This window comes from Plasmodium knowlesi (genome assembly GCF_000006355.2).
Source record: "Plasmodium knowlesi strain H genome assembly, chromosome: 8".
NCBI lineage: Eukaryota > Apicomplexa > Aconoidasida > Haemosporida > Plasmodiidae > Plasmodium > Plasmodium knowlesi.
In genome coordinates this window covers 87,098-107,738 of record NC_011909.2, presented here as the reverse complement: position 1 = coordinate 107,738, position 20,641 = coordinate 87,098, and the positions used below count along the sequence as shown (strand labels likewise).

The following is a 20,641-nucleotide window of genomic DNA, read 5'->3' as shown; positions in this document are numbered from 1 at the left end:
TGCGAAGTGCTGTAAGAATAAATGTACTGGGCATTATTCGCACTGTTTATGAAGAAGAACGTACCACGTAATTGAACCTATATACATGATGTTTTACATTCATTTGTTCAAATATTTAGACGGTGTGGTGTTGTAATATGCGTGAATGATATTCCCTCAAAGGAATTGAGATGAATCAAGTGCAAGAGAAGAATTACGCAAAAAAATGGGTGTGACGTAAGCGGGTGAGCAGTTAACCGGTGTGATATAGGAAAAGAAGAAATTACGTAAAAAAAAAAAAAGGAAAAAAAAAGAAAAAAAAAAAGGGGGAAATAAATCAAGTAAAAACCGAGGGTGATGTACACATATACACGTCACACACGGAGCAACACTTGGTGTGCAGGTATGCATCAGGCCCTCTAATAAAGTGACGCCTGAGATTTCGGAAATCATAAAATTGAGGAAATGATGGGGCCATTTTGCATGATAAATTGCTTGCTGTAATTGTACAGGTCGTTAATCTGCTGATATACAAGATCAGGCGGGCAGTCCGTTTCAGCATCTTCTATGTTCTCTTTGTTGAGGTCGTAAAATTCTTGTATTGCAACCCAGACTTTGCTTATTTGCTCGATAATTTTGAAGTAGCACTTTTTGTACTTGATCAATTTTAGTTTTCTGTCCTGCTGTTGATGGTTTGAAGAGGTAAATAAGTTAGGGTTCTCTCCAATTGGGTTGCTTCCGGTGTCTGCCGCGGAGTGGCTGAGCGTATCCTGTATATCGCACTCATCGTTACGCGTGCCCAACGCTCCTTCTCCCTCATTGTGCTGTTCCTCCAGCAGGGAATTCACCCGTTGCACATAAAATTTCAACAATGTATTTAGTAAGGAAAGTTTATCTTTCAGATAAATTAAATGATTAGTAATAACTTTGCTTAGTGGCTTTTTCATTTTCATCGTCTTGGACACCAGCTCCTCTGTACTTATGTAAGTCGAATTTTCATACTCTTTTAAAATTTCATCTGATATGTTGTCCAAATTTGATATATATAATTTCCTCTCCTGGTGCATATGTTTCGCTTTATTTGTGTTTGAGAGTTTATTTAAATATTCCATTTCGGTTTGATTTAGTTCCTTTTTGTAATTTGTTAAACTGGACATTACTGCAGATAGTTGTTTGTTTTTTGTGTTTATTTCGTTGCATATAATTTGATACTCATTGAATATGTTTTTTTTCTTTTTTAATAGTTCCTCTATGTCACGCTTCATTTGATCTACTTGTTCTTGTGTTTGGTTGATACTGTTGGTTCTATGGTCCAGTTCCTTTACATAGACATTTTCTATATGTACTTTTGAATCTTCCGTATCGTGTAGCGTTATTTCACAATCCTTTTTGCAAACTTCCATGATTTTCTTCAACTCTTCTAACTTTATTTTTATTTCCACTTTCCTCTTCTTTCTATTTTGAGTGGCTACTTGAAGGATCCTTTGTAACATTTTGTGTAATTCTATTAATTTTCCTGAGGCCAATATTTTTATCTGTTGCATTCTGTTCGATTCTATGATTTCTTTCTCTTCCGTAGGAGATTCCGTCTTGCAATCTTCTTTGTATAGATCCGTTCGGGGGGTTTCATTTTCCCACGCTCTTTCCGTTTCAAGTGTATTTTCCTCATTCGTATGGTTAGCTGATTTTGTTTTTTTCCTTATTCCAAGTGAGTTTGGCTCGCTAGACAACTGTGCAACACGATCTTCTGTTTGTACGTTAATGAGTTGGCTATCTAAACTTTCGAAACTGCATGCGGGAGGTGGAACTTCGACGTTTTGCTTCTCTGTGTTACGCGATGTGTAGTGTTGGGATGAGTCCTCTTCCTTGTCTAAATCGATGGAGGAGATGCTAGTGCTGGGGCTGAGGATGTCGGAGGAGGATAGTTTACTAAAGTTGATGAATTGCGAATCGTACATCTGTATTTTATTCTTCAACGAAAGAACCTCGGCTGATATAATTTTCCTGATATTCATCAAGTACACATCTAAGTAATCATACTTGAGAACAGATAGTAGTTCTAAAAATAATTCTTTGTGATTGTCAAATAGCTTATCCGTTGTTAGTATAATGAAGAGGATATCTTTGTGGAGCTTTTGATTTCCAATTAGGCAGTGACTAAACATGGTTAGAATGGTGGTTCTTGGGTTTTCCAAGTCGTCCTTTTCTATGGGTCCAACTAGCGATAATCTGATTTCTCTTTTTTCCAAAATAAGGCTTATAGATTTTTCTAGTATGTTGCTCTTTAAAAAAAATTCTTTAAAATTGTATCCGTAGTGATCATCATAGATGTAGCTATCTAGCTGTTCTTTGTTCGTCTTATGATCAGGATCGTATTTGCCTGTGGGGTTGGTTCTACTCTTCTCCGTGTTGCTCCTTTCGTGTACTGTGTTGCTTCGAACATTTGGAAGACTCTCTTGGCTGCTTAACTTTACGTGGCTCTTCGGCTCCGCATCAATGATGTCATTTAATTTATATGGAGTTTCTATTCCTGCACTATTTTCATCTGGTAAATCTGGATTTATATCCCTCCTTGCAGGCTCATCCTCGCTATTGCAGTACGAATCATGCGCATCGATAAGGTCACTGTTACACGCACTAGTGATGTTGCTATTTGATAGGGTATGTTCGCTTTTTCCTTTCACTTGGAAGGTATTATCTTTATGTTCTTCATTAGTGTTGGTCAAAGGGGGGATGGTCGAGCTTGCCGATTCCCTCTTTTCGTTGCTCCGATTAACAGTTTTGTAATACCTTATAGCTTCACTTTTTTCCGATTGAGATAAATGGTATATCCATTTTTTATATGTTTCTATTAATGCTTCAGCTGTGTCTATTTTCTGCAACTCATAGTTCAGCAAAACCTCCAGTTGTTCTACAGTTGTTGGTTTGACGAGTCCGAAAACTTCCTTCGCCTTTATTGCCTGAACGCTTACATGTAACCTGACTTCATCTGCTTTGCTCTTTACTTTGTTGTAAGTTTCGGAGATGAATTTTCCGATCATTTTTTCTGCACCGATTTTTGCATATGATGAGGCGAGTTCATCAGATGGGGTAGATATACACACACACGCAAGCACGCAAACACGGAAACACGGAAACACGGAAACACGGAAACACGGAAACACGGAAACAGGCGCAGTGTTACTTGGACGACAAATAGGATGAATAAAAAGAATAATTCCAGTTCCTAATCGCAGGACGCAGTCTTAACTAGATGGAGATGCACATACTGACTGATCCTTTGCGCAGCGTGAATGGGTGCCTAGCGTTAGTCTGTCCTTCCTCAGACTAAGATTCAAAGGAGAGAAAATGCTCAAAACAGGAGGAGTAGGCATGCACATGTGTATCTGCATACGTGCGGAAGAGGAACTACCCACGAGTGTGTATTCAAATGATGCTAATGGAATATGGCACAAGAAACGTACAGAGAAGATGAAATGTTTAAACAGAATATGCTAATTCGTTGCGTTTTAAAAGGGAATACCAATTGGGCGATGGTGGGGAAAAAAAAAAAAAAAAAAAAAAAAATCACACGTTCCTGTTCATTTTGCTCATTTTCAGACAATTCTGTTAGTGACCAGGGGAAAAAAAATACAGAAGCGTAAGGTCATACAAAATTGTTCACATGAAGGCGCGGAGGGATGTAGCACTTCTTACCAATGACACTTCTTTCATCCTTCAGCTGATCAAGGGAGCCTTAAAATGAATTGGTACTATGCGCTGTGCGGAGATTCTCGCATACATGGTTGAGAAAGTTGGGGGGGGAAAAAAAAAAATTCTAATAAGTGGAATTTTTTTTTTTTTTCCACTTTGAAAGCGATCTGTGTCCTTCACTATTACTAATCATTAAGATGGTCAAAAAGAAAAAAAAAAAAAAAAAAAAAAAAAAAAAATATGTTAGTCCGACGCATATCCAACCTACCAGTTTAGCGGGGTAAAAGGATTATGCTCGCTGGGAAGATGAAAGGGTTTCGTTTTTAAAGCAATGCGAAAGAAGAACAGACATTTCCTACTTCACGTAACGTGAATTTGTTCCTTAATTGAGGATAACGCTCTGGTGCGTTCTGTTTTTTATAGACATAAACAAGGGCGATAAAGGTAAGCATCATGCGTGAAGTGTATACATTAGTGTTTCATACGAACATACAGTTTTTATGGTCATATGGACAAGGGAATGTTATTTGCGCGAAAAGGTAATCACTCTTTAGGTGAACAAGAAACAAACAAACAAATGGTGCCAGAGGTGCGTTTTTTTTTTTTTTTTTTCTTCTTTTATTGCACTTATTGGTGTATTGAAAAAAAAATACGAAATTGTCGAAGGGGGATCAGAAGGACCCTTTGGAGAAGCGCCTCCCGTGAGGAATGTCCAAAACGGGATGCAGCAAACTGTGGTGCGGATTGAACATCTACAAATGAGATAACGCAATTATCAAATTCGCAGAAGATTTAAAAAAAAAAAAAAGAAGGACAAGTAAAGGGGATGGATGGAAAAGAAATGAACGTAGCCGCATATCAATGCACCGTTGAGAAGTTCTCAAGTGTATACACCTGTGGGTGTATTGATAATTTGAAGGAGCTTCGACAGAACGTGGAAGTATTTTCCCATGTGTCTGCAAGACATACCTTGACGCGCTGAGGGGTAAAAGGTGGAACTGCGCCAAATGGGGGGAAAGGGAAATCCATTTTTGTATTTACCCATTAGGAGCCATTTTCTTTATGCTGTTGACGATGTAGTTAAATAACCGAATAACTGTGCTCTTGAGGTTAGTACCCATGGTTTGAGAATTGGTCTGCATGCCGTCGGTGTGTATATTTTTACGTTCCTTTACATTTTCTTCGTTGTTCAAAGTGGGAGGAGCTATAAAATTTGCCTGTCGAGTATCCAAACCTTGGAGTTGGTGTAAGTGGTCTCTATTTTTGACATTACACTGTGTGTCATTAAGCTGGTTACTGATGGCATCATGTTGTATGATAAGCGAGTTTTGTTTCTTTTTTTTTTTCGCACATTCCGCTACACTGTTATGTCTGTGTTGGATAAGTCTGGTTTTGTTTCTTTGCGCAGTTAGGCTTTTCCTTGGGTCGTTACCGTAATCCTTTTTTGCTTTTGCAATTTTTGCAGAAGAAGCTTTTTTTTTTTTCAGCTGAATGGAGTTTTTTTTAAATTCATTTTTCATGAGAAAAAGGAAGTGATCAAAGTGAATGTTGGAATTATAATTGCAGGTGAAGAGCTCAATTTTTTTGCCTAGCCTGTTCAGGCAGGTTATAAAATGTTCATACGAAAATTCTTCTACATTTGATTGGAAAAGTAAATGAAGGAATAAATCTGTGGTTTTCTTCGATGGATATTCTTTGTTAAAAATTTCGTTAACGAGGAGTCTTGTGTAGGATCTATTGTGTTGTTTAAAAATATCATTTAGGTGCAAGTTTTCCAATTTTTCCAGTATTTTCCTCCTACGCTTGTCCCTCTCAAGGGGGTCCCCTTGTAGCCCTGAATTCGGTTTTTCTCCCTGTTCGATGTCTTCATTTCCGTTGAAGAATTCTTTTTCCAGTTCGTCGTACAAATTATGGAGGAAGAGTTTCTTTTGTTCCTCTGCTGGAGTGCCCTCCTTGTCGCCTCTCCCGGTATATTCCTTCTTACTTTCTATGGCTTTGCTGAGAAGGAGCTTCAAATGATGAATATTATTTTTTACAATGTTAATATTGTTCAGGCATCTTTCTATGACGAAATTGTAGAAGTTATTTTCTGTAATATTTTCATCTTGGTTAATTGGCCATTTAAATTTGAGTTGGCAAATTTTTTCATGGAAAATTGTTTTATTAATTTTCTTATGATCCTTAAAAACGTATTTCCATTTTGTGCAACTTGAATTTTCACCTGTATGGATATATTTACTGTAGGGTTCTTTGTTAAAATTAAATTGTTCAGCTGTCTTGGGGTAATATGGCTCGGCAATTCTCCCAAACAGAAGAATAATGTTTTTCAAATCATCATTGAGTTTATATTCTTTTTCTGTGGCGTCTATCTTTTTGTATGGGCTGTTAAAATAAATAAAGGCTGCACACTTGGGAATTCTTTTTTCACTTGGGACGAGGTCTACATGGAAGATTTTCTTGCTCTTATGGCGGAAGAAGTTACTACTGCGTAGGGCACTGTTATGTTTACATAAAATGCAAATTACTATTTTTGTAATGAAAAAGAATAGGGTGAGATTCACAACATATCTGATCCTGGCACTTGCGTTTAATAAAAGCATTGTGTGATAGCGATGATCGTTCTGTTTGTTTGTGAAGGGGCATAATGTGTCACTGGGTGGGTTGGTCGAATTGGCGAAGGGGACAAGTTTTATGAGTTTGCAATAGTAAGCCTCTCCTTATTCCGTAGTTCTTCTTTCATCATATCGCTTACGCATCACTCACTTGTCGATCACGTGTGGAAAGTTCTCTACCACAATACATTTTCGTGTACATAGTGAAGAAGCTCCTTCCGTTTTCTTTCTTTGCCTATTTTGCAAGTAGGTTAATCGAGCATTTTTTTTTTTTTTTTTTTTTTTTTTTTAAACACAGCTCCCGCAAATGTTTCATCCGTTTTGAGCAAGCAAGTTTATCAATTGGGGCATGCTTATTTGTATTCCTGTTTTGGGGGTGGTCAACTCAATTTTTCCTACGTGGTGTATGCACAATTGTCAGTTGGAGGGGGCCTATAAGTGGGTTCCTTTTTTTTTTTTTTTTTTTTTTTTTTGTGGGAAGAAAAAAATGCTCGACTGGTTGTTTAAACGATAATATTTAGGGACCTTCCACTTTTGCGTATTTTCTTTACCTATCTGATTTGCTCCATCTGCTGTTACAAAAAAAAAAAAAAAACTGTAGTTTATTTTGCCAACGTGGCAAGCTGCCCAATCGCCACACTGCAATTTTGATGACTCATAATTGTGAAGGCATTCCAATTGCTTGTTACCGAAAGGTTGATTTACATTCTTTCCAGTGTGTTACTTTTCTATAAGTGAGAGTATGAAGACGGTCATTCCATTTTTGATACTGTGATTGTATACCCCCAGGAGGGCTTGAAGTGAGGTGTGTCATAAATGCGTGATACATTGTACAATTTTTGTAGTTTGAAATATCGCCCTCTTTGTTCATACATCAGGGGGGTAGCACTCAAACATTTTAGCAGAAGAAATTTGATGATATAGTGTAAAGTCTAATTAATGGTCTTTTTGGAGAAAGAGGGAAGGGGAAATAGTGATCCCATCGTTAATCCATAAAATGGATAGCGGGGCGATGTTTAACAGGGTGAAGGAAAAAAAAAATCCATCAAAGTAGGACGAACAAATATATATGTCACGATACGTGAGTATATGTATATGGAAGGGTGCCCATTTGATGATAGTTTCTCAACAACAAAGCTGTAATGATTGAAGCATAAGATTCCACTTGGTACATACGTAGCGCATATATTGAGATAGCTATTTGTCGACTTCACTCAAGACACCAGAGCCTGCGTGTCGCTTAGTCATTCCTCATCCATTTTTGCGCGGTGGTATTATTTAATCACCAACGTGATTAAGATGTCAGTATGGTACTATGGGTAACCAAATAGCATCAAAAGTGTTTTACAAAAATAACGATAGGAAAGAAAATGTTGCGGAAGACATAAAACATTACGAAGACGAAAACAATAAAAGGGAAAATGGCCGATTCCCGCCTGGCGAATTGCCAAAAGGGGAGAAGTGGCAAAAGACAGATGAGCAATTCAAGCAGAGGTTGTCACAGACAACTGCGCAAAATAACCCGGAAGAAAATTTTAAAAATAACGAAATAGAAAAAATAAAGCAAGAGAATTTTTACATGTTTGATGAAAGCTTGAATTCAAATGACGTTAAACATCCATGCCATGCTCAGTGGTTTTTATTTTGGGTATTTGCGTCTTATTTGAACGAAAAATTCTCCGACACTGAGCGGGAATATGTTCATTCATTTTATTCAAATTTCCCTGAGCAGTGTATAAAAGGAAAGGGGAAAAATTGCTTTCTTGAATTTTCAAAAATATACCCCATCAGGTAACGAATTATATATTCATTCGCAACAATACCGTTGCTGCTGTTTTTGCATGTGCTTCCTATTTTATTGCATTTGGTTCTGCTCGATTTTTCGACAGGCCACCCATGCGAGTTGGCTGTTCCTATTTTCACATTCTGCGCTTAAATAGTACATTCTTAAGAGCTTCATTTTGTACACATCATTATATTTTTCCTTTACCGTCTAACACACACGCGTGTGCAAATATATACAGAGCAGGGACTAGGGAAGAGCTCATGACATGGTTACAAATGTGCGAGAATTATTGCAGACAGAAAGCTGATTTACCTGTAAAAATATTTAGGTAAAGATGGGGAAAAAAAAGAAGAAGCATCGCTCGGCTGGTGCGTTTAAGCGTTGTTCTGTTTTTGCTTTGGGCTCATCTTTTGATGGTCTTTTGATTGATTTGTTTTCTGTTTGCGTAATTTTGGATTTTCATTTTTTTTATGGTACATTCATAGTGGAGAAGACACTGCACTATTCTGGGCCTTTTGCGCACTAATTTTCGGAAGTATCCATGCATCATTGTCGTTTTTTTGTTCAATTTTTGTTTCATATGTTGTGTTTGGACGTGCATATTCTGCTCTCACATTGTATGCCTCTTTTTTTTTTTTTTTTTTTTTTTATTATTTCTTTCTCTCTTTCGCTTAGTTACAAGAAGTTGTTAAAAAGGTGGAGATACGATGATGATTATATTTAGGGACCAAGATAAATTGATTTTGATTTTGATTTTTTTTTTTTTTTTTTTTTTTTAAACCAAGCTGTGACTGTTGAAGTGGTTCAATTTTATCATTATGTTGTTTTAAAAATTTTGGTAGTTTATGACATATGTGTGAGAATTAAGAAATGAAAAAAATACTGTTTATTGGTTGAGCTATATATATAATATATATGCGTATGTGTGTGTGTGTGTGCTTTTTTGTTCTTTCTTTTTTTTTTTTTTTTTTTGTTTGTGTGTGTGTTTGTGGGTACTTAAATTTAAAAATTTAAAAATTTGTATTTTTTATGAACATTCAAACATTGATTTATTCGTTTTGGAAAAAAAAAAATATATTTGTCATGGGATTAAAAAATATAGAGAAATATGAAACCCTGTGTCTCTTATTTCGGGAAATATAATCTGGATGTTTGCTTTTAGTATACAAATATTTTGGCATACGATCCACAATTTGTTTCTGTTTTGATTTCACTACCTTCTATGGTGTGGGCTTCTATACAAGGGTATGTGTCGGGGGAAAAATATATATGATGTGCGTGTGGAGGTAATAACAAATATATATGAGAAAAGCATTTATAAAATTTTCGTGTGGACTCATTCATCCATATTTCCACTAGCTGGGAGATGGCTTTCCCATTCCGTTTCACCAAACATGCGACAAGTTCTCATATTAATGATCTCACCTTTCGATGGGAGAATTATTCCTGTAGTGTCTCCTCTCGTTCGAAATACTGGGCGATCTTCTGCTTCGTTCATATCGTTTCTTTCTTCTACTGTCATCCCTAGAGTAATCCCTTTCGTCGCCACTGTTCCTGTTGTCTCTTTTGTAATAATCATTCCTCTTGTGGTACTTATCGTCTATGGATCTTCGATCGTAATGTCGATGATCATCATATGCATTTCTTCCATATCTGTCGTAATGTCTGTATGAGTTGTTGCGATGGTAGCCGAAATTATGACCGTGCTCTCGGTAGTATGGGTAGGGCCTATACATAGGTGTAAAGATTAAAAAGGGGGGCAGTCATCAAAGTGTGCGTTATAATACGTACATAGCTCCCTCATCAGGTTAGTGTACTAAACGGAACAACAATAACAAAGGAGCTTCGGAAAAAAGTGATTGCTAAATGGAAGAATGTTTTCCCAAATTATGGAATAGTTGAACAAACGGATCTTACAGCACACGCAAAACACAAGAAAATGTACCACGAGGGGTAAGGATAAAGCGTTCCCATATGCATAACATTCAACGGAGAGTTTGACGTTGCATCTAGGGAGAACATTTCTCCCCCCGTGGAACACTCCACTTAATAACTCGAATTACCTTCCTGTGTCATATCTTCTTCTGTCAAATGGTCTGTCGTATCTTCTTCCATAAAAATCGTACCTCATTCCGTTTCTTTTCATCATATCTTTGGGGGGGGGAAAAGAAAGAAAGATCCATGTTATGATAGGGGGGAAGTGTTTTCCAAAGTTGTTTGACGTGGTTAAAAAAACATATTAATTTGTAAACAAATCGAGCACTTCCTAGGAGGAGTACACACGGGGTAGCCTGGTAGCAATTTTTGTGCAAATGCTAACATGTCTAGTATGTCCTATGAAAACTGTACTTACTTTGAATTCCTTTATATTCTCCCGGGGTTGGATCGTGTGGCTCGTTTCGCTTGGCTATTTCTACGTTAATAATACGTCCTATCATGAAAAAAAATTCGATAATTATTGTGTTTATTTTATTTCTTTGCTAATAATTTTTTTGGGACATGATTTATAAATACGTCTAGCATTGGGCATGGGACATATGTATGTTTGTAACGGATATTGTGAAGTGCGGGAATTTTTTTTTTTTTTTTTTTTTTTTTTTTTTGGGGGGGTGGAGGAAGTAGTAAGCGTGCAGGCAGGAGTAACATTTCAAATTTGCAACTTTTCCACATGTTTACAATTATGCAATGGGGGCATACATGTTGGAGGAAAAACTCGAAAACATCTTGTCAGCTTTTTTTTTTATAAATAATCTTTCTGCATGACAATTTTTTGAGGGAGGAAAAACAATACGTTTTATTTTCGAATTTGATTTTCCTTTAGCAGTGTGATTAGTCATATTGGAAATGGCAACGGGGTTAATTTTATTTAAATCGATATAGAGAATTGTATAGCCCCAGGGTTACAATTGCTGCTTGTGTTCGAAGATTATTCACCCAAATGCGTAGACACACATATGTGCGCATCGCGCAGATGTCGCATGCATGATGGAAAGCGTTCGAACGGTCGAAAATTTGTTATTATTGAGACATGAAATAGACGTTAACAACATTAGTGTGGTAGTAATTTCTGCGATGGTGTATAATGTATGTACTCTTATGGCCTGTCTGCAATCTGGCAATAATTTTATAGCAACCATATTCTTTGGGAGGCATTCCCTCCATGGTGTTTATTTCCTTTGCAGGAGAGTCATCCCCATCTATGCATATATCTTTTTGTTTGTTCGCATGTACATTACACGTTGCCATTCCTTTATTGTAATTTTTTTTTTTTTGAAAGTACTAAAGTGCAGTGATGTTACTACGTTTTAATATATTACGATACAGATTTTTCTTTATTTTATTTTCCTCGTTTTTTCCCCTGTTTGAGTCACTCCGATCACAATAATAAGTAAATATGAAGCATACAAAGTACAGGCGCATGTATTCGTTTTGTTAATAACCTTCAATATCCATTTTGTTGGCTTTGATCATGGCGTTATTTGCGTCATCGGGATTGCTGAATGTGACAAATCCAAAGTTGCGTGATTCTCTGCAAAGTGGGAAGGTACATTTAGGGGGTGTTACAAAATTTAGGGCTACCTCTTTCTTGTACTATAAAATGGAGGATACATGATTTACAGGGAGACGACATACAAGAGGTGAACTGCAAAATGTAATGGAGTGTTGGACATTCCTTACCTGGTGATCGGGTTGCTGATGACATAACACTTTTCTATCGTTCCGTACTCTTCAAATATATCTTGCAGTTTAGACGTCGTTATTTTTGAGCTTATGTTTGACACATACAGGGTTGTTCCTTTCAAGAGAGGGGAGTGGTGAGAGTTGTGTTGGTCGTGTAAATTGAGCAGAAGGTTTATACGTGCGTTCCGTCAGAAGCGTAAAGCGTGAAACCCGCACAACGCAAATGTGGTACTTAAGAAGGTACACACGATGGTATGTGCCTATGTAGGGGTAGCGTAAACAGTTGCAAGCTACACATGCAAGCATGGCGCATATATAATGGTGCAAAACAATGCGCAGTGCACCACCGTGTTATGGTGCTTAGTTTTCCCGGTTTACCATCGTTCTTGTGATCCCTGTCGTTGTCCCTGTCGCGGTCACGATCCCGGTCATGGTCGCGATCATGGTCTCGGTCATGGTCCCGTTCACGATTTCGATCCCGATCCCGGTCATAGTCGCGATCATAGTCCCGATCATGGTCTCGATCATGGTCTCGGTCATGGTCTCGGTCATAGTCCCGGTCTCGATCACGTTCATGATCGCGCCCTTCAGAGCCCTCTCTATCATCTTTATAACTCATTTTTTTTTAATTTACTTAAAAAATATATATACGCTTTTTACAATTAACAAAAAAATTGTACACAAGGGGGCGTTTGTTAGAAGGAGCTATACATACATATGACAGCGAATGATTGGTGCAGGTGTTGGGAAACAAAAAACTGATACAGAGGAAAATGGAAAAGTGTACTTCATGAAAAATGGATAAATGGATAAATGGATAAATGGATGAATGGATGAATGGATGAATGGATGAATGGGTATCCTTTTTAAAAAAAAATGGAAGCAGTGGAGGGGGGTATGGATTAAAAGCATCCCTTAAATTTAGAAGCGCAGATATGCGCAAAAGTATGTAAGTACTTAAAGCATACCTCCTTATGAGGGTAAGCAGTACCACGATTTGAGTAGGCCCTCATTCCTTATCCGCTTATACTATTATATATGCACTTTAATGTGAACTCATATTCAAATGTTATATATTTTTGTCCTAGAGCCCACGAATTATATATATCATTTAACATGAACTCTTTTCCAAGATAGGGCTATATGTACTGCTTTTTTTTCTCCATGTTTCTTTTTTTTTTTTTTTTTTTTTTTTTCTTTTTCAAATACTTCACAGTTGTTAATTCTATAAGCGCGTAATTAATTACTGATGATGAACGATGGATGCAGGCGAAGGTGAAGTTTACGTATATAACTGTGAGTGATACCGTTTGTAGTAATATACGCATATGAAAATGTTAAGTGCAAATCCAAAAATGCACGTATAATGCAACACCCTTTTCGCGCACAAAACAAACACAGAGAGGTTGTTTTCCGTTCACGTGTATGATTAAATTTCATTCATTCTTCCGTTTGGGGCAAATGAGCTTTTTTTTGTTCTTCCGGAAAAACATAATTATATTTCATTCACTGGCTATTTAAATACGTTTCTGTTTATGATTTGGTTTGATTTTTTTTATTTATAATATTTTTTGTAGATTCCCTTTTTTTTTTTCTTTCTTCGGGCATACATGAACAGGAAGTGGTGGTGTACATATGAAGCGTAGCATGCCCATATTTGTATGCATCGTTATGAGCAGACGTTTAAGGATCATATATAAAAAGAGGGTAAAGTCCAGGTTCCGCATTTGTTTGAAGTTTTTTTTTTTACGTTTCTACTACCTGGGTTTAGGGTCAAATAAATATGTATGCATCGCATCCCTGCCGAGAAAAACACATGTGTTCGCCCAATTTTTTTCCCCTCTTTTTTTTTTTTTTTTTTTTTTTTCGTTTTAAAAATTGATGTTAATCTGTTTAGCCATATTTTTGAAGATAGTTTTGAATCCCCTGCTGCTTAAAAAATGAAAACAAAATTTAAGACTTACACCTGCGGTCGTGAGGACAATTTGCTTCTTTAAAATAGGGAGAAGCCTGTCGTTGCCTTTTCGCTTAATTCATCTTACTAAACACGTTACGTACGTTGGATTCATGTACAACTTATTTTAAATAAGAAAAGGGGGGGAAAAAAAAAAAAAAAATGTGGCATTTGTTGTTCGCAAGTGAGAAGCACCTGTGCAAACATATATTTCGTGAGCAGAATGGGGAAAAATAATTTTTTGCGTTTTCCTATTTGCGTGTGAACCATCAGGCGGATCCCATCGCCACAGGAATTACCATGCATGGGATCCATTTTTAACGATCCCAATTTAAACGCACCTATTTGGTAAATTAAAAGACAGAAGATAACACATGAGGGAGGTATTCTTCATTTTTCGACTGGACCATTATCTGCGTCTAATTTGTGTTGATAAGAGGCATGCACATATATACCAAACAGCTTCTATAGACGTTTTCATGTGGGTTAAATGGGGAGCGGGGAAAACAGGGTGAACGTGTAAAATTGGCGAAAGGTTAAAGGTGGAGGAAGACATTTATTCAAGGATTAGTGTGGTTCATGGAATATATCTTATGGGAATTGGCAGAAACATATGCATTTATATTTATTACATAGTGTCTATGCCAAGGAATAAATGAATATCTTAGAGGGGTGTCAACGTTGTAACATTTTAAGAGCAATGTTGAGGCTTTTAGGCTATGTTATTTTCTAGGGAGATATTATGATCCCGTTTTTGCGTTATAGCCACGCGTAAAAGCATCGTAAAGACGCACATCTTGACGAATAGAAGCAAGGATTAAGAGCATTATCAGAGAACTTGGGTACACAAAAGTAATAGATAAAAACGCTGCAAGCATTTGTTATTCGTTGATCACATGTTTTTATTGAAACGGTTAAATATTTAGGCTTCTTACTGTCACTTGATGGATCAGTGCATATCGTTTTCTTTGGCGCCTCTTATATGTATAAATATTTTTTTTTTTTTTTTTTTTTGGTTAAGAGGTTTATTCAGTCACCTGCATTTTCCTGTTTCCCATGTCAGGTATAAAATTGGGGGGCAAGAATTAAAAATCTGCAAGATTCATGTGCCCGCTTTTGGGGGGAATGTCAATATAAGTGAATATTTTAGAGGGCCATAATGAGCTCATCTTAAAGAATTTCCTAAGAAAAGGAAATACAAAAGGGGCAGGAAATTAAAATATGTACGTTTAGCTTATGCGCTGTGTCACCCTAAAATGGTAGAAGTTAAAAAAAATATATACTCCTTTCTTTTTTACAACAATGTCGCATAATGATACTGCCCTCTTTTGTATCTTCTTCCTTCTAAGGTACTTATGAGAATCTGATTAATCCAATTGTGTGCTCTTAATATGGCAAATAGCCCAGTACACCACAATAGACCGCAGTAGATTTACACTTCATGTGGGGGTAGGACATTTTTGCGTGTCAATCGTTGCAGTGCCAGTTTGACATATCGTCAAACTGGCTAAACTGTTTCACTTTTTATAGAAAATATAGTTTTTAAAGCGTTTCTTGTTCAAACAAGGGAGGACAGCAAAATGGATTTTTTTTTTTTAAAAAAAAAATTATTAAGCATTAAAAGGAACGGAAGAAAAATTTTCCTTTTTTGGCATGCCAAATGTGCTTTCCCTATTTTCGATGCTTCGACATTTAAACATGTAATCATTTGGGTATGGACATATGCTACAAAAATTAACAATTGTTAATCGTGCGATGATTGACATCACCCAGGAGAATTAATTTCTAGCATGAAAAAAAAAAAAAAAAGAGTAAATGGAATGGAAGGTTAAAAGGGGTGTTTTTCCATGGAGGTATATAACGCATGTTTCTACTTCCTCTGGACACGGGTTACGCATACTTCTTCTTCTCTTTTTCTTGCTGAGGTGTGTTGTGTGCCCTCCTGAGTTGATTTCCTTATTTAGTTATCCCAATCTTTGGGGAGCTATACATTTTTTGTAGTAGAACTTCTTTAAAAAAAAAAAAGAAAAGGAACGAAATTAAAACAAGAGTATATAACCTGAGTCGGTAAAACATAGCTCCATGTGAGTTAGATAAATGGTTTATTTGTTCTTGAGTAAAGGAAGGAAAAGGAAAGCCCATTTATTTAACTTTTCATATCAGCTCAGAGCGCATTTGCTATGATGCCGAACAGAGCAATGATGAGCACCCAACTGAGAAGATGTGTTGTAGCGTAACCAATGCATACCTTCAAAGATCTGTTATATTTATATTTCTTGTTGCAAATACATGCGAGTTCCCCTTTTTTTGGCGAGTTATTGCATGTCCCGTTGTCACAGTTTATATTGTTCAGGGTACACATTGTTATGTGAGAAACGTCGAAGATAACTTCATCTATTTTTTGCCCATCTTTATCTACACATGCGCATAGTGGGGGATTAGAATTGACGAAACATTCTATTCTGAGACAAATATTTTCGGCTGAGTTGCTTTCCCTCCTTTGGCACTCCCCTTGTATATTTCTTATGTGATTTATTGGACACTCATCCGTTAACACATTGCTTGGGTTTCTACTTTCCTCGTTATTTTGGCTTCCTGACGCATGATGAGAATGTGTGTCGCTGTTGTCATCTTGGATATCATTAATTCTCTGAGCATGGTCCCCCTGTTTATGATCGTCGTATATTTCGTTTCCGTTCGAGTCGTTCTCATATGTGACCAGGCGCGGTTCGTCCATGGCTGCTTGACTTACTTGACTCGTCCCTCCGTTCACCCCATCTTGATGCCTTACGCACGCATCAACATTTTTGTCGAAATAATGATTCTCCTCGCAGGAGCAGAGGGGTTCTCCATCCATCCGCAGTGTGCAAATTCCATTGTTGCAAATGAAGTTTTTACATTTATCGGCACTTAATGCGTGTTCATCGTCTACTTCATATTTTAAAATACATTTGCAGTCACTGAAGGGGTACTTATCGATTGTAGCTGCCTGTCCTGGGGTTAACTCTTCATTTATTTTTTTGGTTTCGCTGTTTTCTATCTCTTTGATACAACACATGCATTTGATGTTTTCATTTAGCTGCACTTCTTTGTTGCATTTTTCCTTTTTCTCAATTTCTGCGTTAAGTGGCGTAGTGAAATTTGAGAAATCTTCTTCTTGGACGCTTTGTATGCCCAGACTTTGGAACACATAATTAGTGAGGTACTCACATTTGTTTTTGTTCTTACACAAAAGAGCATTTTTATCATCCATTTTTTCTAGAAAGTGAATTATTTCGCACTGCTCATTTATGTAGTAGCTGTAGTTGTTGCACTTTTCCTCGTTAAGGCTGCCAATGTGAAGTTGCCTGCCATTCGGTTCGTACGTAATTTCAAAATCTGCATCTTTTATCGTTTGCGGATTCGCCGTCTTGGCGCTGTGAGGGGACAAGGAAAGAGTTAATCGGACTATTAAGAGGAAAAGAATAATGGCAGACATTTGCAAGAAAAGGGGGGGGGGGGAGGAATGGAGGTTGCATCTAAAAGGGAATATGTTGCTTTCTCTGTGCATATATAGCATGGACGCAGAGGTGGGAAAAAATTACAAAAAAAAAAAAAAAAAATGCTGTGAAGGACAAAAATAGAGGAACTATTCTCTTAAGCAACATAGCACCAATTTAGGCATTTTGCACAAATCTAGTGAGTATACCGGGAAAAGAAGCAGGGACACTAAAGTGATGCTCAACTAGGCAGTTAAATTAAAAATGGAGAGAAAAATGGAAAATGTTGTAACCCGAACAAGTGGCTAACACAGGTAGCGAAAAAAAAAAAAAAAAAAAAAAAAAAAAAAAAAAGTCAAAATATACAGCCAAAATACAGGCGAGGAAAGTTAATTATTGGTTCTGTCTAGCTATTTTTTTTTTTTTTTTTTCTTTATGCCTCAATTTATATGAACCGTAAAACGACTAAAACGATTTCATACATAAGAAGGATGGAAATCATTGATACTTCAGACGAAATTAAGTAGAGGGGGGGGGTGTCAAAATGTAAGTATAGACGAGCCAAGGGTAAGAAAGGCACTTTCTTTAGAAGTGCATAGAAGTTACGTAATAACATCGCCAAAGTGAATGGGATCAGATTAAAAATAAACAAATGATCCAGTTGAAAATTACAATATCAGTAGCTCCCCGTTTCATTTTAGCTTTTTCTTGGTTCACAAATGTTTATAACACCTTATGCATGTATATACATATGTTCCGCTGCACAACTGCTGGGAGGCCAGTAAAGGGGAGAGATCCATCTCCCCCACTGTGATATGTTTTGCCCGACGTTGCATGCATCACCGTTACGTACTTTTTTATTTTCTTTGTCTTTTTTCTCTTTTGTCTATTATTTCGAAATATCGTGATGACATTACTCAAAAAAGGAACAATTCTTAGCGCTTTTAACGATATAGCGTGCTGTTATTTTCGTCATGATGATTAATTTTTTTTTTTTTTTCATCATTTTTTATCATTCGTTTTTTAGCACATTGATTATTTTTACAAATATTCTACATTACCAGTATGGCGTCCTCTTTGCAGTTGCGCCGTGTGTTTATCCTTAGAAGAGGGGGAGAGCAAAATATTGACGTTCACTTATGCAACAAGGTTAAATGGGATGTTCATGGTATGTTATTGATGGCACATTGCCATGGTTTTTTTTTTTTTTTTTTTTTTTTTTTGTAGCAGTAAAGGTTTTAAGGTTTTATCTATTTATATAGCCATTCATTCATGTGCCATTTGTGAACAAGACGGTAATCGTCTTGCATCGAAGTTGGGCTTCCATTTGTGGAGTATGCCACATCTGGTACGTACCCTCCGTGAGCAAACCCGTGTTACCCATTTTGCATTCCGCGCCTGCCTCTATTTGATGATATATACTCTTTAGTTAAATATTGTATTTCTGGCTATATTATTAGCCGGAACTTACATATTTTCCTTAGCTCATAAACGAATTGCGCATTAGATGAAGACACTGAAGTTACGTGGGAGTAAAAGTAGTGCCCTTTCGGTATATTTAAAAACGTATATAGGCCAATTGCTTCATTTGTGTTGGTGAGTTTTCTACGGCATTCTGAAAGAGGGAAATGAGTCATGTACCTGAGCTGAATGCCCCTGTAATTGGACAGAAAATTGTGTATATTTGAACGTTTTTTAATGTTTCCTCATTTTTCCTTAATTTGTGTATTCAAGGGGTACTGAAACTTGCTTTTTAGGACTTCCCTCTGTGTTTTCGCTTACGCGTAATTCTCCGCAGAGCTGTGAGTCGGGCGGGGGAACGACAAATGGCCATGCGCGCATAAATGTGTAGTAGCGGAGGCACACATGAGCACTTATCATGTAAGCACGGATAAGTAAACAAGCGTCCCCTTCGGTACATGAAGATTTTTTTTTTTTTTTTTTTTTTTTGAAGAAGAAGAAGAAGAAGGAAAGGAGGTTTCTGCTCATTGTTTTATTAAGATTATTTCAGGATTGGAGGTATCATCATCATACATGGACGTGAACGCATGATACACAGATGATTGAAAGTATGCCCGTACGAATGAGGCGAGTGTGCTCGAGGCCATTCGCTAACTGATTCGCTTAGGCACATACACATATGTGCAATGGCACAGCAATGATTGATCGAACATTCGGAAGTGTAAATGTTTCGTGCTGAGCTTAACAGGACAGGGTGAGTTTTCCTCGAACTCCCACCCCCTCTAAAAGTTGTTCGCCTAGTAGGGTAATATGTAAATGCAAGTGTAAAAAAGAAAAGGAATTATGAACAGTATGGTGGTTCAAGGAAAGGCGCTAATGAAGCATCACCATTTATGAAAATAATTAGTATATAAGACTTTGGATAATGCTTGTGCTTATTCACACAAGATGGATAAATATGAGTTATGGAGAGAATGTATACGGTATTATAGGGAAGGTTGAATTATAAAACATTCCTCCCTGTATTAGCGCAATTGACAGAATTATGCAACATTAATTAGTACAAAACGTTATATTATGGCAAAACAGGAGAACTGAAGATTAATGTAAAAAATGAAGGCAAAGGATTTTTTTTTTTGACACGCGCATTTTTTCTCTTGACCTGTAGATATAATTGAGAGCATTTTTCATTACGTTAGAGTATTTTGGTTTACATTCGTTTAAAAAAATTCCCTTATATGTAGATGTATGTGGTTAATTACATTTTTTTTTTTTTTCCCCTCTTTCCTTTGGTTCATTTTATTTAAATTATTTTCCTTGTATGAACTACTTCGGATGTGTTATGTTCCGCGTGTAATTTTATCAAGTGAGGTTTGCGGCAAGAATACATTTATACCTTGAGCGAATAAATTTCCTACGCAGTTACGAAGAACGGAAGTTATTTTTACACAAGGCCGTCAAAGAGGAAGTTACAAAATGGGCCTTGTAAATCTTTTGGAAAATACGATTAAATGGGGGATGTTTGCACAAGTTTGTAATATAAAGGGATAAAAGGAAAAGGAAATTTATTTTTTAATTTCTGTAGGCACAGGTGACTTACTATAAATTTTGGGATTCGTACTGACCGACGGGGAACACGTTTTATTACGATCACTCGTAATAATAAATAAATTCAATAAAGAAATTCGATGATCATAATAAATGACCAACCATGGGACATTTCAACCATGCTTAGAAAGGAGATTAGGGAAAATAAAATAAAAAAAAAAAAAAAGAAGGTTTAAATTTTGAATTGACCCGTGAATGGATCTTTTTCCTTTGAAGTGTCCAATTGTTGGAAGTGGATTGTGCCTTAGAGGCAGTATAATGCCTACTTTATAACACCCAATTAGTGCTTTAAAAATTCGCTCTGCTTTTTCCAAGGAGTGAAATATATTTGTACGTCGGGGTCAGAATGGAATATGTATATATATACATATAATATTTTAGTACACAG

The 20,641-nt window shown here is 36.8% G+C and overlaps 5 protein-coding genes across 5 annotated transcripts; 1 reads left to right on the top strand and 4 right to left on the bottom strand.

Annotated features, from left to right (window-relative positions):
• Nucleotides 1–428: 428 nt before the first annotated feature.
• PKNH_0801500 (conserved Plasmodium protein, unknown function) lies at nucleotides 429–3,020 on the bottom strand (the record flags this gene model as incomplete). Its single annotated transcript, XM_002258620.1, has 1 exon — nucleotides 429–3,020. One exon carries the CDS (start codon nucleotides 3,018–3,020, stop codon nucleotides 429–431), a length of 2,592 nt encoding a protein of 863 aa, XP_002258656.1.
• A 1,689-nt stretch (nucleotides 3,021–4,709) lies between these two features.
• PKNH_0801400 (conserved Plasmodium protein, unknown function) lies at nucleotides 4,710–6,272 on the bottom strand (the record flags this gene model as incomplete). The annotated part of the gene is made up of 1 exon (XM_002258619.1): nucleotides 4,710–6,272. The coding sequence occupies one exon, from the start codon at nucleotides 6,270–6,272 to the stop codon at nucleotides 4,710–4,712; it is 1,563 nt and encodes a 520-aa protein (XP_002258655.1).
• Nucleotides 6,273–7,599: 1,327 nt separating this feature from the next.
• PKNH_0801300 (conserved protein, unknown function) lies at nucleotides 7,600–8,794 on the top strand (the record flags this gene model as incomplete). Its single annotated transcript, XM_002258618.2, has 3 exons — nucleotides 7,600–8,075; nucleotides 8,309–8,398; nucleotides 8,746–8,794. The coding sequence occupies 3 exons, from the start codon at nucleotides 7,600–7,602 to the stop codon at nucleotides 8,792–8,794; spliced, it is 615 nt and encodes a 204-aa protein (XP_002258654.2).
• Nucleotides 8,795–9,283: 489 nt separating this feature from the next.
• On the bottom strand, nucleotides 9,284–12,370 carry PKNH_0801200 (transformer-2 protein homolog beta, putative; the record flags this gene model as incomplete). Its single annotated transcript, XM_002258617.2, has 7 exons — nucleotides 9,284–9,305; nucleotides 9,496–9,798; nucleotides 10,134–10,221; nucleotides 10,424–10,501; nucleotides 11,511–11,599; nucleotides 11,749–11,866; nucleotides 12,130–12,370. 7 exons carry the CDS (start codon nucleotides 12,368–12,370, stop codon nucleotides 9,284–9,286), a joined length of 939 nt encoding a protein of 312 aa, XP_002258653.2.
• A 3,499-nt stretch (nucleotides 12,371–15,869) lies between these two features.
• Nucleotides 15,870–17,183, bottom strand: PKNH_0801100 (conserved Plasmodium protein, unknown function; the record flags this gene model as incomplete). The annotated part of the gene is made up of 1 exon (XM_002258615.1): nucleotides 15,870–17,183. One exon carries the CDS (start codon nucleotides 17,181–17,183, stop codon nucleotides 15,870–15,872), a length of 1,314 nt encoding a protein of 437 aa, XP_002258651.1.
• Nucleotides 17,184–20,641: the final 3,458 nt, after the last annotated feature.